The sequence below is a fragment of the Cebidichthys violaceus genome, unplaced genomic scaffold, assembly GCF_023349555.1.
Source record: "Cebidichthys violaceus isolate CVI_PGR_0920_01 unplaced genomic scaffold, fCebVio1.0.p SCAF_2, whole genome shotgun sequence".
Classification (NCBI taxonomy): Eukaryota; Metazoa; Chordata; class Actinopteri; order Perciformes; family Stichaeidae; genus Cebidichthys; species Cebidichthys violaceus.
Window position 1 is genome coordinate 13,846,344 of NW_027176372.1, and position 21,049 is coordinate 13,867,392.

At 41.7% G+C, this 21,049-nt stretch overlaps 1 protein-coding gene across 1 annotated transcript in view; it reads right to left on the reverse strand.

Annotated features, from left to right (window-relative positions):
- The window catches only part of nexmifb (neurite extension and migration factor b), a 51,314-nt gene that overhangs the window by 7,682 nt on the left and 22,583 nt on the right, over nt 1–21,049 (reverse strand). The window contains exon 2 of the mRNA XM_068714566.1: nt 4,559–4,689. Within this exon, the coding sequence (XP_068570667.1) occupies nt 4,559–4,640 (82 nt within the window). The 5' untranslated portion in view covers nt 4,641–4,689. The remainder of the gene's footprint in view (nt 1–4,558; nt 4,690–21,049) is intronic.

Consider the following 21,049-nt stretch of genomic DNA (forward strand, 5'->3'; position numbering starts at 1 on the left):
CCAGCCTTAAACATTAATATTTCAGTTTTGGTACTAGATTTAATAATAGGTATTAACAATGTCAAGTTGGGACAACTCCTCAACCATTACTGGTTGATTTTCAAATGTAAAAGGCGAGACGAAACACAGACGTAAAGATTCCAACCAAATTCACAGAACACATAAAACACAAGGCAGGTCACTCACAAAGGGAGTCACCTGCCTCATGTTAAGTCAGCATGGTGGCACAAGTGGAAGTTTGAAAGAGCTGCTGGATATGCAGTTCAACAGAACAAAATTAGCAATTTTATCATTAAACTTCTACAATTATGCAATACTTATTTCATGAGATAATAGTTACTAAATCTTTTAAAATGTTGTATTAAATTAAGCTTTAATTCATAGATAGAGGGTAGAAAAAGTTACCCCAAAATTAAATTGACAATAATGTTAGCTCAGAAATCACCTACTTTATGGAAAAAACGGTCTACCTTTACCGACCCAAGAGCAATAAATATGATCAAATCAATACAGTCATCTTGCATTACCTCCCCCTCCTTTTAGCATTTCATCTGTATAGACGCAGATCCAACTTCGCTCCGAGGTAAAAAATATACTACACAATTACACAGCTAGGCAGCAACAATAGCAGTAATGACTAAATTGAAAGTAGGTTTTGGTGATTTTCGACAGGTCGACTGTGACAATGTCTTAATCAGTTGAAGACATCCATCTGATGAGAAACTATCAAAACCCACAGAAGCGGGCTTGTAGCAGCAGGCAGATAGCTTTGTTTGCTCTGCATAATTAGATGACAGCAGCGGAGGCAGGTACGTACACATGGGACACGACAGGCCCATATGTTGGAGACTGTATAACCAATATCATCTACACCTGCCTCCCTCTACAATCCCAAGCTGCTTCCTCACACATATTCTTTAAAATCATGCCAAAAAAAATGTAAATTGAAAAACATACCACATCAATTAATGTGTTCACAGAGGTTAACTAGCAACGTCCCCCATTTTAGAATGGATGCACCTCATTATTGACGTAGTGAGAAATGCTGGAGGGAAAGACTGCTTAACAAACAGTATTCAACATGGCTGTATTAGCAGTTAGTTCATCTTTGAATATGGATATAATTTAGGAGTGATTTAATAAGGTAATGAAATTTCTGAGAAAAGGTCTCTCTGGGTCTGCGGCCTGCAGACACATCGGAGCAACAAGAATGCCTACTAAAAGCATACAACTGTTAGCATATAACTGTCGCCCTTAATGAAGAAAACCTCGGGAGAAATATGCATCTACTCTCTTCCTTTCGGAGTCAACAAACTGTTATAGCAGGAACTTGAGAAAGAGGCTGCAGAAGCATCACAGCGTAGCGTTTGCCATCAGTTCCCTTCAATCTGTGAGCAAAAATGACCTCAAAGCAAAAACATGTTACTGACACATGTTCCCTGTCGACGACAGATATCCTTTATACCTTTAACAACTGCTCTCTTTTCACTATTACATTTTGAACCACATTCCAATGTATGACACTTGTTGTAAGGAGAGGTGCATAGGAGGACAGCCATGATATTTTTGTCCAGGTGTGGACACAAATCATTTAGATTTATTGGAATTATAAGTAAACAGCGCCAGTGCTTGAAATCTACCAAGTAATTTTCCAGCTCATAGATAAGTAATGATTTCTTTATATTTGTCTTATCTCTTTAATTAGCCCTACAAAGCAGCAAAGCCACAGAAAGAGGGAAATTACGAAAAAGGGGAGAAATTAACTTCCCTTATCCCCTCCATGCTCGCATGAAACCTCAGCTGCCACCTGATATTGCCAAAAGATTGTTCAAAATTGCTGTGAAACATTAAACTCACATTGAAAAATGTGTTTCCTCAGGGTTTATAATGGATTAACAATCTATCCTTTCCAATGTGTGCGTGTATGTGATTGTCTGATGTGTATGTGAGAGAGTGTGCATGCTTAGATGTGTGTGTGTGTGTGTGTGTGTGTGTGTGTGTGTGTGTGTGTGTGTGTGTGTGTACGTGTGGGTGTGTGTGTGTGTATATGCATGCATGCATATGTGTGTGTGTGTGTGTGTGTGTGTGTGTGTGAGTGATGTGTGTGTGTGAGAGGGAGAGTGATAGAGTGTGAGTATTGGCTTGGGGGTATAGTGTTATCGAGAGGCCATCTGTCTCCAGCTGGACCATTAGCTCTTCAGCTGTTCAGAATGTGCCACAGATCAGTCAGTCAGACAGGTACACAAGGTACACAAACAGAGACACACACACACACACACACACACACACACACACACACACACACACAGACACACACACATACACACACTGGGTCTTACAGCGATGACTGTAGATGACAAATCAAGTTTGACATTAGAGGTCAAAGGGGGATCAGCAGCTTCATATTCACTGATACGGTACAGCGTAATGTTACTACTGCAGCTGAGCTGGCAAATGTAAACAAGATAAACATCCAAAACACTCACTGCTGCCAGAATTCAATATCTAGCTTTCCAGAGAGAGCAGCTCATATACTAATAAAAACAAGCTTTATACCTTCGGAGATAATCCCAACACAGTTGTAGTTTTGTAATTGTGTTATCAGCAGAAGTACTCCTTGAAAAGAAACTGAGGCTGGATGTGACACAGCTCACACAAGCTGGCATGGACATTCACCACTGAGCATATGGAAGGTCCCGGCTGCTGGCAGGAGGTGGGGATCTTCTGATCCCCAGCTCTGCCAAACCCAGCCGTGCTAGACAGCTCGACCACCGCCAAACTAGACCAGACCAGACCAGACCAGTTAGCACTCAAGAGTCTCGCCTATCTTTCTAGCCATGATATTCAGGGCTTCATCCACCTGAGGTTAGCCCAGGCTGCCCTGTGCCAGGTGGCTGTGCGGGGAGACAAGCCCATGCTGCCGATGGACATGGTCATGGACACGAGGAGAGAGAAAAGTTGGCGTCTGTGCCTCATCTATTAGTGTGTCAGATGCCACACATGCACACACAGCCACGCTTTTTCTCTCTTCACTTACAATCCACCTTCAGTCACTTTATAAATGGGACAAAAACATGAAATCCCTGATATTAACATGAATCAAACTCAGGCCTTCATCCCATGTGACCAAAGGAATACAACAGCTCAAATATAACAATATGGAGTATGCAAATGAAAACAGCTGACATGGCCTTTTCTTCCTTTTAATGGCTTTTTGAAATCATTCCACACTCCCATCCCCCCTTTTCCGTCCCCTTCCTTCTCCCTTTTTTTGCTCGCTATCTCCTTCTCTTCCAACTCCCCGTCTCCTTATCCCTGCTATATGGAGGCTTTTACATTCGTAAAATGCCGAGCTAGCCATTCTGCAGCTCAGCCACCCGGGGCGTTCACTCATCCGAGCTGGTAGGCCAGCCACAGACGCCGCTTGCTACCTATGGCTCCATCTTCACTATGTGACATTTTGTGAATGGTGGGGGGAAATCAATCCAGCTAGTACAGGATGTTCATAATAAGTGGTGAGTAACTGCAGCATGATTCATGGCCATCCTCCTCAGAGAGCTGCCCTATTCCTGCTCAATGGAGCCACTTTCACTCTTTCTTCTAACGCTCTTTTTCTACTCTCATTCTCCATCCTCTTTTCCCTCTGTAGGAACAGACTAGTGCTGGGGATAATCTGTGTGATTCTCACAGTGGGGACCGGTCAGTCCCCATTGAGCCTGACCAGAGCTGAAACGCTGAGATAAACCTCATCTAAGGATCAGTGCTGCTTGGTAGAGGTAAACTTTAGGGGGCTGTAGTGCCTGAATGAGTCTTGGAAAATGCACATTGCATCAGCTTATATTTCAGAACACGGAAGGAGCTACACAGCTGAATAAATTGAATTAGGTTTTAGATCAAGAGCTTACATCAAGTAAATATCATTATAATACATGGTTTAGGTTATTGAGAAATCACAAAGTGGAAGCAGGTATTACCTAAATAAAAACTAAATAAATTAGAATAAACACACTCTTTTGCCTATGCTAATGACTGTGAATGAGAGTGAAAGAATAAATAGTTGCACCTTCTTTCACAGTTGCACCTTTTTTATGAGGAAGCTAGATGAAATTTTTCTGAGTTGGGGAAGCACCAGGAGAGAGGATTATCAATAGCTTAAAAAGCTTTATTTAATGTTTCTTTTCCACTTTTCATTTAAAAAAGACAGGATGTGTTTCACCCCCTCCTATCTTGTCAAAGAGCTTAAAAATGAGTGTGAAAAGCTAATTTAAGAAAGCTAGTTCAATGGTTTGTGGTAATACTAATTGTCTTTTCAAAGTTTTTAAGGTATTGCGATAGAAACTGTTGTCATTAAGCTTTCATGTATTCTAACAAAATGCTTGATTATTCTAAGAAATATCAGAAATTCTTCTCCTAGGTCGACAACCAAGTATCTTTTAATGTTCAAAGCAAATAGTCAAATAATAGAAAGGCAAAATTAACATTTTTATGCACATTTTCTAATTTAAAAAAAGTTAGATATTATGTTAACGAGCAACAAATGGAAGACAAAAGTTTTCACCTGTGTTCTCCACTACATTTGCATTCTCTGGTTCTGAAGTCTTCACGATCAATGTGAGACTGCTGTCTGTTAACACATCCATCAATACGGCTCAACGCTTCACCTCCTACGCATCATTTTGACTGTCCCACCTGTTGAAAGAGAGAGCCAGAGAGAAACAGAGAAGACAGAGACAAACAGAAAGAAAAGTGTGTGAGAAAGGCATCATTAAAGGGTGACTGACATGTGTCTAATGCAGAATAACATTAACAGCATTATATTAGATTTCATTACAACAAAGGCAGACAAACATGAAGTTGCAGTAATTGAAGAAAAAGCTTCAAAGATGATTGAGACATCAAAGGGTCCCTTGGGGCACCAAACAATCACTCATTTCTTCTCTGTATCACAGATTCGTATCTAAGATTAATTTAAACTTTACCAACCAAGAAAGTACACAAAGAGTCACAGCTGAGATCACTATGGCAACTGTATGCCATACTATCCTATTTTAAGCTTCATTTAACATTTATAGCAGAGTCGTTAACCTATACGAACCTTACATAGGCAGCTCTGAGCATATTTGTTTATTGTAATTAGCCGACTCCCTCCGTTCTGTGCGCCTCGGCATCACGAAAAAACCCCGGCTCAGAGAAGACAGATTAAAAAGATGTGACACTGGCAATACTTTTTACTGTAGCAAGTGATGGTGGGGGTGGGGATGATTGAGTGCATGTGTAGCAGGATGCAGTGCACTGGTGTACAATGTAAAACAAAACAATACGTTAAGGTAGAGAGAGAAGAGGGTGACGTTTCTCAGCTTCCTAAACATTGGGTGAAGACACAGAGAAGAAAAAGCATATTAACCTTGTGTGATTCCTGAAAGAATAATGATGATACAAGAGACTCTGGGCTAGTAAATGATGAACATTTGATGTTGTGGGCTCCTGCCTGTTTATATTGTTTTCTTTTTTTCAGCTCCTTCTCTGGAGGAGTGGTGCTGCAGGATGACAAATGAGCCAGGGGAGGGGATCTAATAACATGATCTCCTTGTGGTGTGAAAACTGTGGCTGGGAGATTAAGACAGACGGCAGACAATAAGACAAAGGTAGTGTGCAGCTGACTACAAACAAGTGCCATCTCTTTCATCCTATTGCTTCTAAATGTCATTAGCTCTTCACTGACCTGAGTGGGGAGAGCTACCTGAAGGGAACCCCTGCTTCAGCTTACAGTTAGATACACACCGGCTCAGTGGGTAATTACCTCATGAGCCATCACAGCTGCTCATGTGTGCAGCAGGTACAAGAACCCTGTAGGTAGACCCAGCTAGAACCCGTTCTTCTCTTCATAGAGAGGCGCTATTACTCCTAAAGCCGAGGCTTAAGTGCACATGGCATTTTACAGAGCTAAGAGATGTTTTTGAGGTCATCTTGTATCAACTCGGCAAACTGAGAAATTGAAATTCTACATCTGACAACAGGTACATCCCCTTCAACAAAGCATAAATTGGTATTGGATATCCCCTCCTGAACTGGCTGACCCAGATGAGCTAAGTCCAGATTTATCAATGCAACGATCCACAGACTCAGAAAAAGTGAAGTCACAGCAACAACCTATTACAAATAGGCTGCAGCCACTGAGCAGTGTGGCTCCAGAGTGACAGTGACACAACACACAGCTGGGATGCTGGTAAGGCTACAGAGGTCCTGCCAGAGCTCAGCGCCTACAGCTGCTTGTGGATGTGCAGTGGGGTCTCAGTATGTATGTATGTGTGTGTGTGTGTGTGTGTGTGTGTGTGTGTGTGTGTGTGTGTGTGTGTGTGTGTGTGTGTGTGTGTTTTTATGCCCAATTGCATGTGTGTTAGACAAAGCCCCAAGGCTGAGGATCCACAACATCAGCATCCACTGGAAGAGGCTGCACATACAATCACACGAAGAGTGAGAGAGTGAGACGGAGAAAAAAAACGGAAGCCGGGCATTTCACAACACTCCCAACACCCCTCCTGCCAGCCAGCTCCAATGCCTCGAATGTGTTTATTCTCCACATTATTCATGATTCTCCTGTATGCCCCCCCCCCCTTTACCATCTCCACCACACTCTGTCAAGACCTGACGAGAGGCCATTTCAATAATGAAGATGGACTAACTGCAATAGAGAGTGCACATAAATTGGAGCTACAGCCAACAAGCATGTCCAATTTGCCAAGCGGTTAAGCCTGATGTCTGGGTGCAGCTTTAAGAGAGCACCGCGGCTGCCGTCAACAGGTTTGTGCAGACCTGATTCATCCATCCACATCATTAATACTTCACAGAGGGCACCATCATTTAACTCTGCAGCTGGAAACTGCTCTTTAAACACCACACATTAGGGCACGTAATCACTAAGCACTCATTTCTGGAGCATTCAGCAGGTGTAGGAAAATGGCTAGCACTTCTGACCCCGCCATTGTTCATTGCATGTGTGCCGGGGTTCTTTGCACGATGACAAACAGAAATAGAGACAAAGAGCAGAGAGTGGGAAAAGTCAAACAGAATGATTAGGATTTGATTCATCCTTTTAAGCCCTCCTCCACCTCCTCCACACACCATGTGTTAATGTGCAAGCTGGATAACAAGATAAGAACATGTTTACTCGCTCTATATGGAACTTATCAGTACCACAATCTAATTCCTGCAAGCCTCTTCCCGGATCCCCGTTTCACTGCATTTCTCCTCAATTCGATTGCGTTTCTCTCCAGCGAAGCGGCAACAAGAGGCATGGCTGGAGTGGGATTGTGTATAATTGCCAAACATACGAAGCAAGGTCCCACAGCAGTAGTATTCGTAGGTACAAAGGGCCCATTGTGTCAACAGAGGGAAAGAGTTAGGGGTCAAGGAATAGATCCCCAACAGAGGAGCTCTCAAAGAGGGCATAGCTCCACAGGGAACACTGATCCAAACAGACAGCGCTGAAATGGCGACTCCTCTTTTCAGCACAGGTATACAGTTTCAGAGCAGGCTTCACCGGCTGGCTGCAGACAAGCTGAGAAGTCTGCCTCACACGCCACTAGCTAGTGAGCTCACAGTAATAGGTGGTTTAGTACAGAGAAACACAAATACAATACAATACAGGCACAGCTACACAGAAATGCTAAATCATAGAAATGAGCTGTTTTGAACTTATCTGTCAATTTGAAGGCCAGAGTTTCTAAATTTGGGAAAAAAACCTTCACTCAGATCTACAGCGAGGGTCTGAGCATCTTTCAACAGAAGCAGAGACTCTTTCATGTCCAGTACATACTTCACCTGCCGAGTCAGACTATGAATTCATAAAAATTAAGACACAATGCGCTCAACTCCTAAATTAAACCTCGGTGACCGGGGTGCTGGATCTTTAACGTAGCTGATAAAAAAAGGAAAGACTAGGACAGCACTCCAAATAGACTTTTTAATCCTGCCAGATGGACGTTTCGGGCAAGACGCCCTTCTTCGGGGTTTGTTTCTGGCAATAAATCATATACACAAGCGGGGTTAATTGTAGGTGACCGCAACCAGCACAACACACCCCAACAGAGGGAACCACAACCTTTCCAGGCACAAAGTCTCATGATGTAAAATATTCAAATAAAAAAAAGAAAACAACACAAACTATCTTCACTTTCAAAGAAATAAGAAAATGGCATCTCCTCATTCATCCCATCACGAATTAATTGAACCAGTCCTAGTATTGTCAAGAGGGCAAACTTTCTCCAACACCCAGCGACATGTGCATCTAAGATCAAGGGAAGAGCTCTGATTGAGCAAAAACATGCAAATTCCACACAGACAGGCCTCTGCTGTCCTGATATCTGGTGACGGTGCTATCCACTAAGCCATCATGCCCCCTCAATTCTTGACATTCTCTTGATAGGTGGACTTGTCGTCCTGCCACTGTCTGTGCCGTGCATGCCTCAGTATGTCTCTCGGTATGTTCCTTCTATGCTGGAGAAGAAGCAGTAGCTCTCCGGCTCTCCTCCTTTCTCTCTTCTCTCTCACATACATGAGCATTGCTCTGTCGAAGGTCAACAGGCCTCCTCACAGCCGATATGTCAGAGCTCTCCTCTGCTAAGGGCACCGACACACAGAGCCAACCTCAAAGACGCAACGCTGTCAAAGACGCAACGCTGTCAATGGGCGACAGATCAAACACTTTGCATCTCCCTGTTTAATGTTTTACTTGAACATGACGCACAGGCCACAGCCGACTTACTGCCAACACATTAATATGTTCTGTGCCTGCAATAACAAGTGAGTAGTCAGTGTTTGTAATTAGACCTGGTTAACTGAAATCAATAGCACAATATTATATTATAATATAAGAGTTTTTTCAGTATAGATATAATGTATGTCACACTAAGGCACACATCAGCATTACATGAAATAATAAGACAGATGTTAACATGAATTAAAATTTGCAATAAAACTTGTAAACTTGCTCTTTTAGCCACTTAAGGACAGTGCACCAAGCTGTAAGCAAAGGACTGACTGAAGACACCTTAATATGGTGAACATGTTAGCAAACAATTGCTAATTTACACATCCAGCTGACATGGTGAAACAGCATTCATTCTGAGTCATGTTTCTGTCCATTATTCACTCCTCTTTTTTCTCTATTTTGTTTGGAAGTGAGCAGGTGAGAGCTTTTCTGCTCTAACAAAATAAAAAGTAAAGTTGCGAGCCATGAAACCAAAACAATGATTTGTAGGTGCTATAAAGCATAAGAGTATAGGTTAATGATTCTCTGTTGGTTAACTACTGCAAGTGACACTTTTCACAATACATGCAGTCATTCTATTAAATGTTAATTTAAACATATTGATTATAGCTGCTTTAAATAAATTATAATTTCTTATTTTATAATTCCAATTTGCTAATGACTAAAAAAAATCATATTTTTTAAATTGAACTTTGTAAAATTATGACTCCACTCAAAGTCAATAATCAATAATAGTGACTAAACAATAATATTGTGCTGCAGCAAAAGACACAGCTCAATAATTTTGTCTCTGACACATGAAGAGAGAGAGAAAAAAGTCTACTCCGTCAGCTGTTTGGTTCTGTATTTGATCAAACATCCTCAGCTAAAATCCCTGACATGGCCGTGGTGATGGCAGAGATATGGTATACGCCTGAGATAATCATCGTCAATCACAGACTGCTGAAGAGCCCAGGAATCATCTGATAGGTAGAGATTGACTGTGAATCAGGATTATAGAGCTGGAACTTTATCAGCACAGCAAAACCTGCAGAGCCAGATCTGGACAACTGTAACCACTGTTACCCCTAAAGCCTCAGTCTGCTTCACAATAAAGGTGCAGGCCTCTGCTTGTATGTCAAAATCCAGCTTTTTTTTTCTCAGGAAACTGTACAATTAGTATTTTCTTCTTAATGAGATCATGCTTCTGCTCAGATACAGTATATGACACAGAATTTTATCCTAGCTCAGTACATGGCTTCAGAGATGAGCGGATTTTAACTCTCTCATCTGCATTCATTTATCGTTTAGCTTAAACAGAATAATAGTTACACTGTGAATAATGCACAATGCAAATACTGGTCCTAAATACAACATGTGCTGTAATTTCAGTCATGTGATAACAGCAAAAAAATATTTTTCCCATAATTATATCGAGTCAGTTGCTTTAAAGTGGCATTCTTGAAGAATTTTTTAAAATAAATGTCTGTTAAGTCACTATCTAACACAACACAATGGTGATTGAGCCTATGGCCCACTGACGAAAGTATTGCAATATCTATATACAGTATTTACAAACTGGGTGTCTGTGGAGATATTTCTCAGAAAGAAAATGTTGTATTACAGTTTTTGTTCATTGTATACAGATACAAAAGGGTACTATGCATACAAATCTGAAGCCCAAGTATCAACAGAAATACTCCAGACTGCTGAACTCTAAACACAATTTTATCATTTTCACTTTTAAATTAACCTAAATCTAAATCAACCAGGACTGATGACAACCACACCATCTCCATGACAACTGAGCAGCTCCAATCACAGAGGAAGGCCGCGAGATGTGGAAACAAGAAAGTTGGACCTTGTGTTGAGATTTGTTTTTGTCAAGCTGCTATTTCCAAGGTCAACAAGGAACCTTCAGCCTTAAGGAGTCTCTAGTCAGTGTGGCACTAACAGCTCCAAGTACTCGCATTCACTGTGTATGAGGCTCCTGTAGACCGTGAGCAAACGGAGTGTCTGTACATTTGGTCAGGGTACTAAGTAGGGATGCACTGATCAGACTTTTTCAGTCCCGACACCAATACCTGGGCTTTGGGTATCGGCCGCTACTGAGTAACGATCCGATACCAGTGTTTATTGATAAGCTGTCTGCCTCACTGTGTGGAAGAGACTGGGATCATTATTTGATGTGTAAAGAAACATCAGCCTTGACTTTAACATTGCCTTCCTAACTTTGTAAAACAAAATGTAACAAATAAATACATAGATATAAATGTACTGAATTGTTATGTACTAAAATACCGGTATCCGATACCAGATCCCCCCCATTTTCTCTGATACGTGATCCCACTATTTGAGTCAGTGTCGAACCGATATGCGCTATAAGTATCGGTGCATCTCCAGTTTTAAAGTAATAGCCTATTTTATGCATGATTTTGATTATTCATTTCTGGGTCTCTGTAGATAGAACTAGATAAATAAATAGATAAATAAAAAAAACAAGCTGTGAGCAGCGAAGGGACTGCTACTGATGTCCAACTGGACATTAGCTTGTTAGCTTGTATGTGGCTACCTGCATGTAGCTCAAGGTTCCACATGCAAATAGCATATTGTAAGGACAAAGTGCTTTGCTACAATAATCAATTAAGTACTTATTGTTTCTTTACAAAAATTAGCCATGACGGTCAAATTTAGTCAAGGGGTGGAAAAACACACCTGTAAAATATGATTCCATGCAAAACTGGTCCCAAGAGAAAATTTTACCTTTGCAATCATGTACTGATTAATTTTGTGGATTGGATTGCATAACAGAGTAACACCCTGGACAAAATACAGTAACATTAACACCTTGTTGCTGAATTGTATTGTATTGCATTATATTACAAGCTGCTTATTACTTTGGCTTCACAACTATTGCATTAGACTGTATTATATTTTTCAAGTGTATTTCAGACATGTTCATGTTATTGTGTCAGCCATTGTAATAAAATGGAGGGAAGCCATTAGAGGTTCATCAAATTGAGACACTGTGTGCATTAAAAATAAATTTAATTTCAAATGATTAAAGTTATTTTAAAACAGTACATTTATATATTTAATCAATACACTGTGAAATACTGCTCCGGATAATGAAGATGTTCCACCTAGGCGTTTGCATGTTACTCATTAGTTATTAAGTATTTATTATCATGGAAATATATACACAGCAGAGGGAGATGGCGAATAAATGTATTGTTAAATGAGTTATTCTCAAAGTTTTAATTATATATACAGACACAATATTCAATGAGTAAAGAAAACAAACATGTTTTAAATTATATATAACTTCAAATTATTTAATATTAGCTGATAACTGGACTGTTTTTTGTTTTTTTTGCATAGCCTGAGCTCTTCAGTAGCAAGGAGAGGACGACAGAGAGAGATTAGGACAGGAGAGAAAAAAAGCAGAGGGAAGTTCAAGAGAGGAGAGAAACAACCGATTACAATACATTACTGCATGCCACCAGAGACTGCTGCCGCATGTGTTTACAATGCTGCTTCGTTCGTACAGATGAAACATGAAAACAAGGCTCCTGCTTATATCAAAAAAAGTGATGGAGTCTAAATGGGGATGGGGCCCCTCTGGTGAATGACAGAGAGAAGAATGGCAATAAGGCAGGTAGTAGGCAAGGTGTTAAAAGTAGATTAGTTTGCTAAAGGTCACTTCGTCAAGCCTCATCAGCTGTCCCAATGGGGCACAAGAAGCAGCTCAGGGCCTCAGCACTGCTGCTAATGAGACAGAAGCAATGGCATCCTCACCATGGATATATCTTGCTCCCATGTACAGCAATGTTCTGACGGTACATGCACGCCAGTACCCAGTTAATGTGATGACGATAACACAAAAATCATCTCGACTAGCCTGAGGTTAATGTAACAAGCCCCGCACAAGAACACACAGTGCAGAGGAAGAATGGGAGAGGCATGTAAAGCTAAATTATTTGATCACAGAAACTGGGAATGCAGTGTAGGTTTAAACATGCATATGTACTACACACACACACACACACACACACACACACACACACACACACACAGGTTTACACACTATAAACTTTCATATTACAGATTCATTTGCTCATTTGAGCAAATCTATGCTTGGTCCACCCACTGCTCTTGAAGGGTCAGTCTTATGAAACGATTGCGTATTTAATGAGCCTCTGCATACAACTTCACACACACACACACACACACACACACACACACACACACACACACACACACACACACACACACACACACATTCACACCCACGCATTCCCATACACACTCATCATGTACACAGTGTTCCCACTCAGTATAGTTAAAAACATGCTGAGGTATGAGTAACTGCTGATAAATACAGAAGATGCATCCACCCCCCAGAAACACATAGACAAAACTACCAATCATGACCACACCTTTGAACTCCTGACTGACACACACACACACACACACACACGCACACACTTACATGCATCAACTCATCTTTATTGCAACAGTGAAAAAAGGTCAGCCATCAGAGATGCAATTATCATGTTTCCAACAGGTGCATTTATTAGAGCTACGCTTCGTTTGCTTTTCTGAATCTAAATCAGGCTGGGGGGATCGGGGGCCATTACACTGCGGTGATCAGTGCTAATACAGCTACATAATGTCCTGCAGGTTTACATGCCTGCAAAGGCACTCTGTCAATGCCTGTTTCTGCTACAACAATGGCTGTCAGACACATTATGGGTTGAAGTGATCAATATTTTTTATTACCACCACTTTGTTCTACCTCTCGCACATAAGCTTCAGAATAATTGACATTTATGCAATTTTCGGGGCCACTGCCTTTCTTCTCTTCACAAGTGAGCGCGTGTGTGTGTGTTCCTCACTATAAATGAACATTTGCAGCAACGCGGCTCTGGTTATGTATGTAGAGAGATATGAAACACACGGTGTGTGTCTACCGTGTGCACGTCTGTTCATGTAAGAACTAAATATAAAGTCCTTCATAATGAGAAGCCCATAAAGGTGAGACTGGATCACCAGGACAAAAAAGTGATGATGGTCGCTATGGTGCTGGCCTCCATTCACAGCTGGGAAAAGAAAAAAAAGCACAGCACATGTAGCGACACAGAGCCACGCTGTCCCTATTTTAATTCAACCTCTACAAGAACAGACCTGTGCCTACAGCGGAGATGGTGGAAGAATGCGAAATCACACTCAATATCAGTGTTGGCTACAACTGCCATCAATTGCTAATCAATAGAGCAGTGTACCTATGGGAGATGTGTTCTATTAAGTCTGCGGGTCAATGTTTGCCAGCAGATAGCACCAGTTTATTTTCCCTGACGCTTGTCCCCAGTCTGATACCCCACATGCATTATTAGCTGCCCTGCTTGACTCCATTGATGTGTATTAGTGGTCAACCCCGGAGTCCTATCAGTCAGTAACTCTGGGAGGATGAGCACATACAACCTCTGACCTCTGACCAGGGTGACCCTCAGTTAATTTGGTGTGTGTGTTTACCAAACATCTGCTCCACTTGCACCATTACTCTACTGTCTGAAAAATAGAGTCACATTTAAAACAGACATAAACAATATTAGTGAGTTATGATGCAGAGGTGGGCTAAATATTGAGTGAGATTACTAACAGACAGAAAACTGCAGCCAAATTTCAACCACCCAATATGTTATTGGCTGGTTTAACTAAACTGTGAAAATGTTGGTTTCATTTTTCTTTTTTTATACGTCAGTGGTCATTTGTCCTTTGGTTGATATTTCTGTTTTTGTCAGTGGCAAGCTCTTTTGTCACTGTCACTACATCACTACACAGGCTGACTAACAGAATGTGAGAACATGCACGTAACACAAGAGCTAGTAATTAATGAAATGACCTCCGAATGCTGCACCTACAGCAGCCCCGTCTCATCAAAGCCACAGCCACACATACACACACACACACACACACACACTTATACTAGAATAGAATGCCAGTCTGTAGCTGCTGGAACCTGCCAATTATTCTGTACTTTACTGGACCCTCGCTGCATCGGAGGTGTGATTGGAATAACAACCATCCTCCGAAACACGCAATTCTCCATTCCCCGTAGGGCAGCACTGAAACAGCAGGGAAAGGCGAGCTACTAGCGACGATGAGGAAGAGGATGTGTACGAGACAGAGGAAGAGGAGGGGGAGAGAAAGCAAAAAGCCAAGGATTACATGAGGAAGGAGAGGAAAGTGTGTGTGTGTGTGTGTGTGTGTGTGTGTGTGTGTGTGTGTGTGTGTGTGTGTGTGTGTGTGTGTCGGGGGGGGGGGGGGGGGGGGGGGGGGGAGCTCCCTGGCAACATGCAGAGGCAGTGTGTGAGAGTGAGTGCTGTCTGAGTGACACTCACTCTCATATCCCCCCTCTGGGGAAATAACCCCCTTAATCCAGCATGCTCTTTCAGATAGTCAAGATCACCCTTCTTCTACTAGCAAGGATATGAAACGCTCCCCCTTGTGATTCAAATACCAGGGATGAGGGCTGGAAATCGTATAGACAACAATGTGACGTAGCGCAGCTAGAGAAAGACATCAATGCCCCCGTCTCCTCCTCTCCGGCAGCTGACTCGCTGCCATGGAAGGAGGCTCAAAGTCATTGGTTAACACTGGAGGAAGTGGCCTGCCATTGGCTCGTTTGTTGGGAGGTGGCATAACATTGGTAGTTAGAGGCATCATTTATGGGAGTAAGGCACCTTTTACTCGAAACACTTGCTTTTTATAGGACAAGGAAACCATATTTTATGTTAGCACATTTGTGTATTTATGTTACAATATCGTGAGCAGGTTTTCTTTCTTTTTGTCTAAATTCGCTCTCTTTTGCCTTGGTTTCTGAAAATCATTTACTATAACCTGCCTGCTGTTTTTAATGCCAAGCCCCTCTTAGTAATATCCTTCTTAATAAGCACACACAATGTGACAAACACTCGGAGACAGAGTTAATTAACAGTACATAGCACTGGACGGACCATGGAATCAATAAAGTAAAGGCGTGCCCGGGCGCAGCAGGCCGAGCGGTGGGACCCGCCAACCACGCAGCCTTTCAGTGTAAACCGAGGGAGGTCTTTTTCTCTCCTTACTGGTAAATCACTCCCCAGCCAGGCTGCTTGGCACACAGAGCGAACTGCAGAGCTAGGCCGACACAGTGTGATATTATATTAGCATTACAAAGGCTTTCCCACCATCTGTGACACACAGTGGAAAAAAAAAATCACTTTTCTATTTCCAAGCCCAGAGTGCTGATGTTTCCATAGGTTCTGTGAGGGGGGCTGATGGGAGTGTGGCTGGGGATGACAAACGAACCACGCATTTATTACAGCCTCTCTGACACGTGTGATTCACCTCCAGTTCAGTAGGCTACATACACGTAGCACGCTCAAAGCCTTGCGGTTATTCAGAGCCTTTTAACTTCAGCTCAGGGTTAACAAATAGGTTTATAATGGTTGTGAATAACCATATCAGTGTTGCAACACTGCACTCTATCTGGCATTTCTACTCCGATTCAAAAAGATAGGCCGGGTTTGTGATCATTTCTAGCATAGCGTATGATAAAATAAATCCATAAAGTGCTATGTTCTCCTCAGTGAGAGCAGATAGAGTTCTGTGCTTCACTCAGCGGCCTAGGGGAATGAATAGACTTGGCTCGTCCACACAGCTCTCCTTGCTTTCCACTGTAGCCTGTTGTCACTAGCCCCTGGTCGTGCGCCAGTCGCCTACTTGGCAGAGAGAGGTGCTGTACAAAGCAACTGGCAGGTCTGGTAAATAATGCTGATGGAGTGTGATAGAGAGAGAAGCATCTCCTTTATTCCACACAGCTACTCTATCGGTTTCAGCGGGGAGAGAGGAGAGACAAATGCAGACTGCTTTTTTTTCCAATCTATTCGACTGGCGAAGGAGGAAATAAAAAGTACCTAGCTCCTCTTTGTGTTATCTTTCATGATGTTTGCCAGCTTAAGAAAAACCAATAGCCCTCAGCCAATGGCTTACCAGAATACCCAGCACTGCAGGAGCAGACAACCTGCCAACAGCTGGGATTTACAGTTGAAACGTCATGCATACAATTACACAGATGAAGGAGGGACAAGTGGACAAAAGCAATGCAGCGTTAAGGGGAAACACTCATGCAGGCAATCATGCAAAGCCCTCTACTTAGTTTGTAAAAGAGGATAGAGGGAAAGCAAAAGGACACACATGATTATCATAGTGACTTTATAGTTCCAGCTTCGGCATCGACACAGAAGCATGATCACCCTCTTAAGTGAATGCTGTGACTTCTTTAACTTAACCTTAACTTCAGTCTTGTAGCAAAGAGCTCTAAAGTAGATTTGCATGCATTTTGGTAATGGTTTGTATATGTGGCTTTATTCATGCTGAAACTATAGCAGAGCTGAACCAGGACCAGGAATACCGCCATTAACATTGTTCATTATCCCTATTCACCACAATTACATACTGCCATCAATGCCTTCTGTGTGGGGACATGACGGAGGTGTGCAGCTTACCAGAGGCTACAGGAGAAAGCCCTGCAGGGTCTATGTGCACACATTCAGTTGCAGTGGGCAAAGGAAGCATGAACACTTATCAGTGAAAGGAAATGGCAGCGCATGATCCCGTAAAAAGGCTCTGCGACAACCTGTAATCCATAAATTTGAATGAATACTTTGCCCATGGACCCCTGTCATCTGATGTGATTATTAACTGGGAGTATTACTGCATATAAAGAGCATATATGGCTCAGTGGCAGCATATAAATCTACTCTCATCCATGTGGGAGTGTGAAGGGTCAATGAGGTTTCAAGCCCGGTTTAATATTCCTGCCACTGAGCCTCATTCTGAAAACACCTGTAGATGCATCCGGCATCTTCCCCTTCAATAAGAGTAATTTGCATTAGCATAAGGCCCAGAATATCCAGCCTGGTGAAGCAGTCAGGACGACAGCCTGGTGAGAGCGAAGGTGGCGGGGTTAGCTCTCTTGTCAAAACCAATATCCACCTCTTGAAGACTATACTGGGGAGGGGCAGCCCAAATCATCTGCATAAAGGAGAGGCACTGAAATCACCTCTCATAAAATATGACAAGGGAGCCAGCTCACACTGGTTAAAGCATGATGAAAGGAATGGAATCCAGCACAGCTCCCTCTCTGTGGATAATCAAACAACCCTGGCACTAAAAGCATGGCATTCAAATTCATTTGGGAAAGCTGCTGCTTTCTGAGAAAATACGCGAGAGGAAAAATATATTGTTGTTTTGAACTTTTGTGAGAGCTTAAAAGATGTGTTTTTATAATGCCTCACATTAGAAATAAACATATAAACCATGAAAACCTGAGTTAACACTTGGTATGCGCATAATGCAATGAAAATAATAAAGATTTGTGCAGGCGTGATCTCATGGTAACATCAACCCGGAGCATGACAGCCACATCAAATCCCCAAGGAAACATATTAACCAGCACACGACTACAATACATCACATGGAAGATATCCTTGTAGCAACAAGGCGATCACCTTGTACAGCTGAAGTGTCAGAGAAGAGACAAAGGATGAAAAGATGTTAGAAATATACATGCTTTAAAAGAATCCTTAAAATGTAACTGGTTGATGTATCTATGGGGCAATATAACGTCGATGCACATCAAAGAGCTGCACATGCTCACTGACACAACAATAGCAGGCTTTTAGACTTTTACGTGTAGTGGTGCGGCAGAACAGCCGGGGCAACAGAGAGGGAGTATGAATGCTTTATTACACTGTGTGAAGTGGAGCTGGGAGCGGGGGGGGGCATCTCAGTGACAGAGGCTGATGAAAGCCCTGCACAGAGCAGTCGAAAGCGCCGACACATGACACAGCTCATAACTGCTCACCATCCAGGACAGGATCATATTCATGTAGCCCTCTCCTTCATGTATATTTAAACACTCACAGCTCCAGCTCAATTTCAGTTAAAAAATGTTTGCTTTTTCAACACACACACACACATACATACACGAAGTCTCTGGGCGAGTCTCACATCGCAGTGAGCTGAAAAGACGAAGCCACGGATGACCCCAAAATGAAACGACTTCTTTTTCTTTACGTCATTGTTGCATTTTAATTAATAGAAAAATTGAGCAGGCTGTAGTGACTCTGACACATTAAGACAGTGTGATCTTCACACATGGGTGTATCTTCAAGGCCCTTGGTGTGTTTGTGTATGGGTGTCAATGTGAGAAAGAGCGTGGGTGTATTTGCTTGACTATATCTTTGTGTAAGAGAAAAAAGGGAATGACGCGATGATGAGAGCAACTGAGCGAGTAGGAGAGAAAGTGTATAGACATGAGGGCTGAGAGCGAATGAGAGGCAGAGAGAACATGGTGGTGAGAGAGGAGGGGGGGTGTCTCTGTGAGCCCAGGGGGTAGGTAAGATTACAGATGTACACACAATGTTCTGGAGCACAGGCCAAGGGCTGAATAACAGAGTGTTGCTGTTTCTCCAGAGCTGCTTGCTTCAGCTCACTCTGTGTCTTGTTCTGCTCAATGCCCAGGGCAGCCATTCAGAGACTCTCCCCCAGTAACAGCACAGACAGACTCTCATATCCCAAATAGTTCCTCCAACAGAATGGCGCTGTTGTTGATGAGCCCTTGCAACAAGAAGAAAACAGCAAGGGTAGAGAAATTCAAAGAGAAGGCTCACATTTTTTCATCAGAGCAACCTTTTTTTGTCATTAGCCCTTCAGAGTACGTTTCCAGCATATTTTTTTGTTAGGTTTGCTTTATTCTTATGTTCAAATGTAGGGCAGTAGGTAATTGCCTCCTCCTTTGCCTCCTTCCATTATCATTTCAACCAGATTAAGGTGATACTACAATTATCTCAAATGTCATGTAAACATCCAGGCTCATGTTAGTCAAATTAAGGTAGAAATAACCAGATTAACGTGGATTACATGTCAATCTTGTGAATAACTGTGGCACGTATAGAGTTTAGTCTAACTTCTGTCTATGTTCTGATTCTGATCATCGAAAAGTGTCCCACTTACACACGGCAAAACAACACCAAACCAATACACATCAGTGAATTTTCCTTCTCTTAATTTGAGACAACAATAAGATGTTTTCTGCAGGCTGCAACAAACCCTTACAACAACAAACCTGATCATCAAAAAAATTAAAATCATGTAAACTCAGGTTACTGGGGAACATTACTGTTAGTAAGCTTTAATTGAGCATTTACCTTGATCTTGTTTTCCTCTTTAACTGGGCTATAATGAGCACATTAATACAGACGGTGTTACTATTATTTGCATTTTTAATATATTCAGAAAGTATTGAAGGTGGTACAGTGTCAGAAAACGAGGGGAAAGCCGGTACGAAAGTAACACTTTATAGATAAACGTCATTTTAAAAGATAATGTTACAGACAGAACCACATTTTTGTTGTGATCAACAGCTCACATGTGTTTTATTTTGTACGACTGTGGATTGGCTTTGGTATGAATTGATGTTGCATTGTTGCTTTCGACACAGTCAGTCGGGTCAAAAGTCACACAATGGTATAAACTTGAATAGTTTATTCTTGTTTTTATTAGAATTGTCAAACAATATCCTTTGTTAATATGAAATTGTAAAAAATGATGTTCTATCATATATCATATTTCATTTTTAATTTAATATTTTAAATTTCATAAAATGTTTTACAACAAACTTATGAACAGTAGAACTGTTTAAGAAAATGCAACATTATAACAGTGATTCAATTTCATATTCACACAACTTTATTGACAGTAATATATTCTATTTATTAGTAATAGAGTAAGCAAGTAATTGAGCAAGCTATTTTTTGTGGTTCTGATAAGTGTTGCATGCTGTTCGTGCTGAAATGGTTAGACACATCATACTCACATGGTCTCGGAGAAAAATCGCTACTTTACTTTTGTCCTGTGCTACTTTCATACCGGCTCTACCCTACAAGAACTTTTGTCGCAATTAAACAGTAATGTTTTGCGCAATGGCAAAAGGTACAAATTCTGTACACTGTTTTTTTCAGGGGGGTAGTAAAAGCAGAAGTATTGAGTCTGTTTTATGCATATCGCACTGGTAGAAACAGTGCTGTCGGCGAGTTCTCCTTCTGTCAGGCAGTTTGATTTTGTTAATCTCTATTTTGTTGACAATAGACTGATATCCAAAAAAAAATAAAAAATGCAAACGTAAAAGAAGTAAAAAGAGATCAACACTTCTGGAAAACAGTTACCTGACTGGAATTCATACTGACTAAA